Raw genomic sequence first — 9,765 nt, 5'->3', positions numbered from 1 at the left:
ATCGAGCTGAAATCGATCTACTCAGCAGACTGTCAAGCTAACGAGCGCCTGTGAGCAAAGACATCGCTGTCAAACCACTCGGCTAAATCTCCATCCTAGCGTTTACCGATATGGCTGCCATCTGTGTGTTTACGCTGGGGGGGGGGGGTGGAATAAAACTTATGATTTTCCGAAAACTGAGAGGCTGACAATATTTTTCACTCCAAGAGACTTAAAATGAGTGTATTAAGTGTTAGAGCAGATACTGGTAAAATTAAAGAATTTTAGGGTAAGAATATCTGTCTCCGTCGGAGGCGCATTCTACCTCAATTTAAGAGTTTCGGAAACTAGTATTCGGCTATATTGTAACAAGGGCCTAGAAAAAATGTAGAATTATAGAACAAGCCAGTTTGGTAGACATTCCGTTTTTCTTGCAAGTTAAGGTTTGGAGAGAATAATTTCACTTCAGTGTTTTCCGGTGCTTTAAACAACATTCAGTTCCTCTAATCACAGTCAAAGACCTGACATTTTCGTTTTTAATTCTACGGCTCATTCTTTCCATTGAATTTTATGACGTCATTTCTCTTCTTGTTTGAATGTGTGGTGATTCAATTGCCAGTTCAATGAGTTTTTCATCCGTAACGAACACCTCATAGTTGTAATAATTATACTTCCCCATCGGACATACACAAAGCTAAGTTACTCCATATGCCGGGAAATCGAGACAGTCCAAGGGAATTACCTACGAATACGTTTGACCTCAACAGCATGTAATTAATTAATGTGTACTAGTGTGTAGCAGTGTGTAGATGTGCACCCTCTTTGGCCTTTTTCAGTCATCAGACAAGCTATGGTTGGTATCGTCAAATCTTTACTGACGTCAGATATTGATAGATATAAATGAAAAATGCAAAGTGAACGATGCAACACATAGAGAGTACATGTGCGTTGTTAGTTCCGTTACGCTATTTATGGCATTTTATGTCCATTTTGCTAAATTCTTTTTATTGTAAATGAAGATAATTTTACAAGTGATTCATCAGATTATCGTAATACACCATTGTTGCAAATATTATTTAATTTTTCAGGATAAGGACAATTATTTTCAATAAAATCATGTTTTGCCTGCAAGAATTAATTTAATTGTATTGCCATAAAGAGAAATGTGTTGGGAAATGTCAGGTTAGGCTGCCTGTACCTTCGAGTTGTAGCTATCTGCCCAATAGGTTCTTAATTAAGCATACGTAAAAACCATAATCTGCCTGTAAAACTATTGAAAAAGTAAGTCTTTTCTAAATTGCAAAAATACCTTGATGTTCACGATCAACTAGAAATAAGGCAATCTTGTAACATAGTAACCATCACAGAAAGAAAAAATGGCTTTTAAGAAAAAGCAATTAATTAAGAGAACCTGACACCAGGCAATACCTTTATTTAATTTACTTGTATCAAAGCCACACAATTGCATTGTTTTACTGGATTTTAAAGTAAGATTAATAATTTTTTATTTAAATTAATCTTATAGCAAACCACTGAATCACAGAATATTATGGATTTAGTTTTTGTCCACAAAAAAAACACGATCGGAACTATTTTCAGATAATTGCGTGACGTGGAAAGCCTTGTTAAAGGTTTGTAGTCACGTGACATTTTGCATTTGCCCTCACTATTATTGTCATGCAAATGGCAAACATATTGATATATAATAGGATGACGAGAAAATCTAAACACGTGGCTAATCTTCACCTTTGACCCCGAGTACTCATCACAAAATAACTCCAATCGTGTTAAAGAGGACACCACGCAAGACACGTAATAGTGACAGATATTTTAAAAAGTGTCGTCTCGTGTTGAAGGATTTTTATTGTACTTTGATAATACAATTGAAACATGATTGAACGAATTCTCATCAATGATTGTACAAAAAGTTCGGAACACACCTTCTTTGCAAGATTTTAAACTAACACTGTATATTTGTTCATCAAGAATATTTGTCATCAATATGGTCGGAAATTGTTTCTTCACTGGACTTTGTTCTTGTGTTTCGTGTAGCTCTCCCGTTATTGATACACTGACGCAACGTCCTCAACGCCAGCGATTACAATTGATGCTGACGAGCTCCGATGACATCTTCAAATGTTCTGGGAACAACAAAATAAGAATATTGAATTGAAATTACTAATGTCTATACGTAAGGTAAATAAAAAACGATGATTTTTTTTTCTGTTTATGACGTCTACAACAGTTGAATTATGTTATTTCATATCATCTTATTCTACTTCAAAAAAAAATCTGTGAAAGCAACTATTAGCTTGTCATCATGTCTGAAGTCCGGACAAGAATTCACATGTCAACAATAACAACACAGTTTACACATGTTCAAGCTGAGTTGAAAAGCTTAATAATGTGTATATCAACATACGCTGGGCAGGAAGTTGAACAAGAAATTATAATTGATATTACGAAGAAAATTTGTGAAAAAATTCATAAAAATTAGCATTACCGGCAATATAAGAAACTGTACACAAAATCAATAGATAACAGGTATTGCATATCTGGGACTTCACATCATATCTGCTAGACAGAAATGAAATTTACTTGATAGCAAGGAACAGCTGACTTACTACATGTATGGCACATCTGAATCTTTGACAGCGACATCTCTGGAGAGGTCGGTTAACTTGAAGTAATGCCAAGAGATGACGTCACCACACTGGCCGTTCATTGGAGCACAGAGTTTCTAGGAGGAGGAGGAAAAGAATTTGAAAAATTGTTACAATGTTGAATGGCTGGTCGAACAAAATATTTTCACGTATAACTGCAAAAACTGCGGCTTATGTTTAATGACGTGATTATTTATAGGGAATAAACTCTATCATAGACTTATTCCGTCGTGACCAATCAATAAAATGGTTGTTACAGTTTAAAAGAATTAGGATGGATGGGACAAAAAAGTGCATCAGCTGGTACTTACTGAAATCTGATCATCACTTAGGACAGAGCCCCATACATTGAATTCGGTAATTTCATGGTTGAACCTATTTTTCCAGTCAAGGTCGACTCCCATCTTGCGCTGTTTTACACCGAGCAGGACAGCGCCACCACCTTGAATGGTTTGACCGGCCATGAGACCGCTACCGGAAGCCGCCAGGTGGCCATTACCGAAGTACTGGTGAGCACCGACGTCAGAGCTCCATGTGGCGCAGACGTGGTACCACTTGCCGTCGTTGATGGCGGCGCCGCTAGGGCTACCAGCCTCGGCGTTGACGAAGAGTTGCAGATTGGTTGGGTTGCTGACGCTGAAACTGCCGACTTTGGCGTCCTTGAGGCGGTAGCTGAAGAGGTCGATGGTTGACGAGGTATCCATGGTCTTGCCCCAAGCGCAGACGGTGAGCGCCTTCAGGTCTGGAACATCCTGGAATGACTGGACGTAGCCATGTGGTCCAACAGAGTTGTCCATCTGGAGTACTTTACCTGCGAGTTCTCCGCCTTCGCATTTTGTTACACGGGGTTCTGAGGAGAGAAAGAGCAGTATGTGGTAAATTGTGAAAATTTCTGTGTTTTAAAGTGCAAAATAATATGTATGTATATTAATTAGCCTCCGTCACGGTTTCTAACTTATAGCTTCCAATTGGTAGAAAAATAGGTGAAGACGGCTCAGGACAATTGCAAGGACAGGCAAAAAGAAAGTATATCTTGGTTCGTCAAAGTGGGATTCAAACAGTCTCCAAATAATCATACAACATAAGGGTCTACGAGTAACCTGTGATATTGTATGTAAAGTTAAAATATGTGATTCTTGTTAATCTCAATTCCGCCAAGGCTGCGTCGCTTGAACTTTTGTACACTCACCACACTTCAGAGGGGTGTCACACGTTTCAACACCGATCATATCGTCCTCTCCGAAATCAGTCCAGGCGAGCAAATTGCCACAGGACTTGGTTGAGCATCTGCCAGCCGCCAAGGCCTGTCAGTAGAATGTAAAAATGACGAGGAGTTGAAAGACCTCCCAGAACCATTCAGAGTTTAGTGAACATGCGCATACAAATTAACACCGGCTGTTATATAAAAAAAACTTACGTTTTTGGAACCAGAATGTTATTTTGGTGAGGTGAACATCTCGCAGTGTCAGGACCTGAATGGTATAGTTTTTTGTAATATTGCCGACTAGGAAAACCATATTAGTCAATGGAATGCAATTCTAACCATACAGCTTAAATTTGATATCGTTGAAGAGTAATAAGACTAAACCTTGTTAGTATTTTTCATGAGAGTGATAATCGAACCGTGACCATATCATTATTAACTCCGCCACGCAAACGTATTTGATAGTTATCAATATCATTGTCTATAACAAGAGCTTGATTGAAGAGGATACCTTGTACTTAGAAACCTTAAAGTTCCGTGCCAAGCGTCAGATTGTCTTGCTAGGATATTTACTTACTAGATTACAATTTCAATGGAAAGTGAAAGGTTGTGACACCTCCATAATGCTCTTACAGACTAAAAAACTTGATCCCGGGGATCTAACTCCCGCCTTTGAAGGTACCAAGATGTTGGTCTCAAAATAATAGCCCGTATTTTAGAGCAGACGGTATTTTCAATTTTAACCAATAATTTACCTTGACTTCTTCTTGAGTAATGATATCATCCCACATGTTGAAACCAGCCATGTAGCCCTTGTAAGAGTATCTGGGATCCCAGAATTCACCGGTTGCCTTGGCGAGGTACTGGCCGACGTAGATGACGCCACCACCCTGGATGACTTCGCCCTGCTTGAATCCTGAGCCAGCTTTCATCATCTTGCCGTCCAAGTAGAAGTGGTAGTCGCCGCTGGCGCTGGCCCAGTCGATGCACAGGTGGTGCCAGACGCCGTAGCGGATGTCGAAGTCGGAGCCGCCGTACGCCCTCAGGCGGTTGAAGTAGACCTTGAAGCTTCTCACGTCCTTGGCGAAGATGGAGCCCTTGTACTCGTCGCCGGTGGTGTAAGTGAAGTATGTGATGTCGGCTGTGCTACCTTCGGTGGTGAATGAGAGCACCCACCAGCAGGAGGACACCTTGGCCAGGTCGGGAACCTTCACGTCCGTCAGCATCATATAGCTGTCCTGGTCACCGGCGAACTCGGCCATTTTGCCTTTCAGCTCACCGCTGCTGCAGTCACCAGATGGCAAAGCTGGGTGGATAAAATACAAAATTTCTGTATTGTAAGCGAAAGAATATGAAAAGGAAGAAAACTGCAATCTTTTGTCATAGCGCAATTTGTTCACCTTTTTTGCTTGATTGGAGGAATTCTGTCTTTATTTTTATGTGAAACATGGATAATTTCCGCCTAAACTTGGCATAATTTCTTTCCACTCGAAGGTACAACTGTTTTCGCTCAAACCGTATTGCCAACATCTAAAAAGAGATGCCAAGCGGTCGGGCCATTCTGTTATTAGCTTAGGTTTGAAATCCCAAGGCATTGAAACAAGAGAGTGAACCTCTACGATACGATCTTTGGAATCACGTGAGTCTTATCTTTCAGGCCATGAATGCGGAGAGTGGTCCTGTGTGCCTTTTATCATGTCCGTGAACATGAAACAGATCTGAAGGACTACCCCTTCCCGACATTATGACAGAACGATACATGATATTCCAAATAATTGTTATTCTCACCTGATACGCATGTTCCTACGAGGAGGATGCTTGCAATAAAACCAAGTATTTTCATTGTTCCGACTTATCTGCTGTTACTTTCAAAAAAGGACGAAGAATTTTCACCTGAAAAAAAAACAGAGGACGCCCTTTAAAATTAGAAACTGAATGATCGTTGTGCTCCTTATGAGTAAATCGAATGATTTTAACTTTCCTGGAGTAACTGACTGTCAATGGATGAAGAGGTGATTTATCAGAACGAAAATTTTTTCGACAAGTTTCCATATGTTAAAATTCGTAAAGCGTCATCTTTGACAGACCATCTCGTACCAGCCTGTGGAAGTGCATAACTAATATGGTAACAAACAAATTAACGACTTTACTCAACAAAACCATAATTTCATAGAGAAAGACTGTGCTAACTTTTCCAAAGCGGGAACTACGAGTCATTCATACGCAAAGCTCATTTCAATGAAAAGTAGAGAATTTAATATTTCATATCTTGCAATAAGTTCAAAAACTAGTTTTAGAAGGATCAAGATCGGCTTTTATATTATAATTTTTATTTGCTTAGTGTTCTTGTCGACTCTGTTCTGTTTATATGCGCGATTTTAAAATCTAAAGATTATCACTACGACCACGGTCTCTCTATCTATGTGATAGAGGGACTGTGCTACGACACAAGCGTTCGGTTTTTGTCTTAAGGTCTGCTTTTATGAAAGTACGACAAGCCATATCGCAGCATTCCGATTCGTGAAAATCGAACGTGGAGTCACTGAATCCCTCATCAACAATGACAAAGATTCCAATGTCGTTGATCAAAGTCGTAAAATTATCATCGCATGATGTCAACAGATAATTTGCCCATCTTTCTGAAATAGCTTTTTTTAATCTATCTTACCTGCCAAACAGCTCCGCTTCTGCAAAAAACTGGGAAGGTGAATGCGCTAGTTTAAAAATGCAACCGACTTTTTATGGCGAGATTCATGCAAATAAGATCTCATGAATATTTCGGCCAAATATGGTAATCGACAGAGCCAGATTGGACCAATCACTCGCCTATTTTTGACAACACTGCCCGTCCGTCTGGTGGAAGCTATTTGGAGATGTGTCGGCTTGTGATGTTCAATGATGAAGATGGCAACTTATGAAATTTGACATCCATTTCGTAAATGTTATTGTTTCGGTGTGCAAGTGACAGTGTAGGCAACTAGCGACATGTCTTTGCGTGGCAACGCAATGTAGTGGAAGTAACATATCACCGATTGGCAGATTTCGCCCGGATTCCCGTTGAAGTTCATTGTCGTCGGATAACAAATTCAAGACAGTGCCTGTTTTACAGCATTCACCATCAGAAATGATTTCCCCCTCTTTTTCGAGGGTTTGTCTTTTTGTGCAGCCTGATGTATTTATTTAACGTTGTCATTTTCTGTTTTCTAATCTTCGTCCCTCATCGTGTGAATATTCTTTCCTGTGAAATCCAAATATCAGTATATTGTTCTTAGTAACATTCATCTGTGTTTTTTGCGCATTTTTAAAATCTTCATTTCGTTAGTCTTCGTTTCATCTTCAACTTGGTATTTTTTAACCTCTTCGCAACTGTTTTTTTTTCTATTTGCTTTCTATTATCAAGGAAAATTGTGCGGAGGAATCGCAGAGTGTACGATTATAAATATTTCCTCCAAACTACATATGGTTGCAATAGTGGTAACATTGTAAAATATGTAAATTGGGAAAGGTTGAAATTGTGTCCATCTGTGGTAGAATTATCCATGAATAACGCACTAGTCAGCGTTGGAATTGGACCTAAATGGAATTGTCAAGGAAGATCTTATACAAATTTTAAAGAGAATGTTGCAGGTTTTATCGTTTACTCCCATTTAGTTTTTCTGACATTCAACTAAATGGAAAGTACAGTAAAACATTTTGCTTTCTGTTGCAGCCGGTTTTCTCAACAAACAAACACACATACAGAAGAACGAACGAACCTTGTATGTTGACAAGAAGTCTGTCTGTTCGTTCCAAGCGAGAAAGTTCGGATTTGAGTGAAAATTGACTTCAGATCTTGCTTTCAGAACAAAATTAATAATCGATATTTACAGGTACTGTATCGGTACATCCCTACAATGTCATCAGGCATGCCGGCGAGGGACGCAAATTATCATGCCGTTAACCGCTCTCACCCTAACGTTGTTTCACTCGACAGCCACGCTGTATCGCTTCGATAAACCTTACTGCAGGTCACTGTGAAATTGCCAAAATTGTATTAAAAAGTTGACAGTTTAAAACACTTGAAAATGATTTTCGTCTTAAACTCAACGGAACGCGAGCGTAGAGAAACTATCCCATTCAATGGTGAGGGCACGTCGACAAGGAGTGACAAGTACGCGCACCGCCAATTTCAGGAAATTGTTCACCTGTTCACAAAAATAAAACCAAAAGACACCCTAATACACTATGTCTTATTAGCGTTCCATTTTAATCATATCTTTTCCAATTTGGATACTAGATCAAAGTTGATAATATTTATTTTCTATGATGTAAGACCCTGTTCGATTTATTTATCCACAGTTCAGCATTTTTTACATGTTCTGCACAATTAAATGGATAAAAATAATTGGTAGCCATACGTTACTCTACCACGCTATTGGAACTATTTTCATCCGGCAACACCGTATTTATGCAACTCTCCGCCAGATTGCGCCTTTTTTCTCTATCGACAGCTATGACTTGCAATGTGTTAATATTCAAAACTATGTGTATTGCGAAAAAAGTAATAAATATTAATGCGGAGGCATCTCCTCTCCGACGTGATCGTGAACTTGTCTGAATATACTGCAAGATGGTTGTATTATACGACATGTTAAGACGTGACTTTGATGTTTGTAAAGGTCATATAGCTCTATGAAAATAATGGCAATCTTCATGTTGAGGGTCGTTCGAAGAGTTGCCATGCACTGCTTAAGTAATGGCATTGCTATAGTTTAAATCAGGAATTTGAATGGACCACGTGTATACAAACGCGAATACAAATTCGTGTGTTTCCATATGCGTTTTTATATGTACTTTTGCGTGTATCTCCATCACATGATATCTTTGCTTTTTGAATCAGAAGAACACGGCACTTCCTATTTATTCTGTAGTAGAACCATAAATGCCACACAGCACATTGTGTTAAAAAAAACCCGAATATCCATCTATATCTATCTATCTATCTATCTATCTATCTATCTATCTATCTATCTATCTATCTATCTATCTATCTGTCATCTATCTATCTATCTATCTATCTATCTATCTATCTATCTATCTATCTATCTATCTATCTATCTATCTATCTATCTATCTATCTGTCTATCTGTCTATCTATCTGTCTGTCTGTCTGTCTACGGTTGTAGTAAAGTTAAAGTAAAGGACTCTATGGTTGTCATCTGCAAAAGTTTGCAGCGTGTGAACAGTGCATCTGATTGTTTACAGGAAGTTATTCTGCTTAATTTACGACCCATCTTCATATTGTAAAAAACCTTCACCATGTGTTCTGTCTGTCGAAAGGAAAAGCAATTGTTCGGGGTTGTGTTTGATTATGTGTTTGTTGTTTTTTTGCCAAGGCGGAAGTGTTTGCAAAACATTAACATTTTACTATAATTGCATTGTCAGCAACCGCTCTTGGACGTTGGTTGGTGAGTTTCTAGAATAGTCATCAATTGTGAACTCAACCGTCGAGGTCCCTTTTTCTTTAACGCTGATATTCAAAATCATTTCGCCTGTCTTCTTTTCTCGTCTTCTTTTTGTTGCTACGCTTCGCGAGATCTATATTTCACGCATCACGAGATTTGGCGAGATGTTTTGGACACTTCTATTTAGAATGAACACCATAATTCATGGGATGACCCCCTTCTGTTAATATGCAAATCATTAATGTTTGATTTGCATACGTCATTGCTCTTTTAATTCACACCGCATAAAATAACACCATAATTCCATACTTTAAGCGTCATATGTGCCCTTATGGTGTCAATAACAGCTATATTCGTCGCGTTTTTACAAAGAACATGTGTTCTTCCAATACAGTACCAGGACCATCTGTGATCTCACTAAACCTAGCGTATTGAGAATACAATAAAACCGAAAAATTCAAGTATGGCCTGACTG

At 38.8% G+C, this 9,765-nt stretch overlaps 1 protein-coding gene across 1 annotated transcript; it reads right to left on the bottom strand.

The window, feature by feature from the left end:
* Positions 1-1,822: 1,822 nt before the first annotated feature.
* On the bottom strand, positions 1,823-6,645 carry LOC139129396 (sushi, von Willebrand factor type A, EGF and pentraxin domain-containing protein 1-like). The gene is made up of 7 exons (XM_070695028.1): positions 6,515-6,645; positions 5,635-5,739; positions 4,602-5,152; positions 3,832-3,946; positions 2,954-3,492; positions 2,604-2,719; positions 1,823-2,120 (listed from the first exon to the last, which is right to left on the bottom strand). Coding segments are annotated over exons 2-7 (1,377 nt in total). The 5' UTR covers positions 5,690-5,739; positions 6,515-6,645; the 3' UTR covers positions 1,823-2,119.
* Between the last annotated feature and the right edge of the window lie 3,120 nt (positions 6,646-9,765).

The sequence above is a fragment of the Ptychodera flava genome, chromosome 3, assembly GCF_041260155.1.
Source record: "Ptychodera flava strain L36383 chromosome 3, AS_Pfla_20210202, whole genome shotgun sequence".
Taxonomy (NCBI): Eukaryota; Metazoa; Hemichordata; class Enteropneusta; family Ptychoderidae; genus Ptychodera; species Ptychodera flava.
The sequence above is the reverse complement of the archived record's forward strand: the minus strand, read 5'-3'. Positions and strand labels throughout refer to the sequence as shown.

Coding starts and splice junctions, on each gene's coding strand:
- LOC139129396 (XM_070695028.1), bottom strand. CDS start 5,689: ATGAAAATACTTGGTTTTATTGCAAGCATCCTCCTCGTAGGAACATGC. Junction 3,947..4,601: donor TTACTCAAGAAGAAGTCAAG/GTAAATTATTGG, acceptor TTCTACTGACAG/GCCTTGGCGGCTGGCAGATG. Junction 2,720..2,953: donor TAAGTGATGATCAGATTTCA/GTAAGTACCAGC, acceptor TCCTCCTCCTAG/AAACTCTGTGCTCCAATGAA.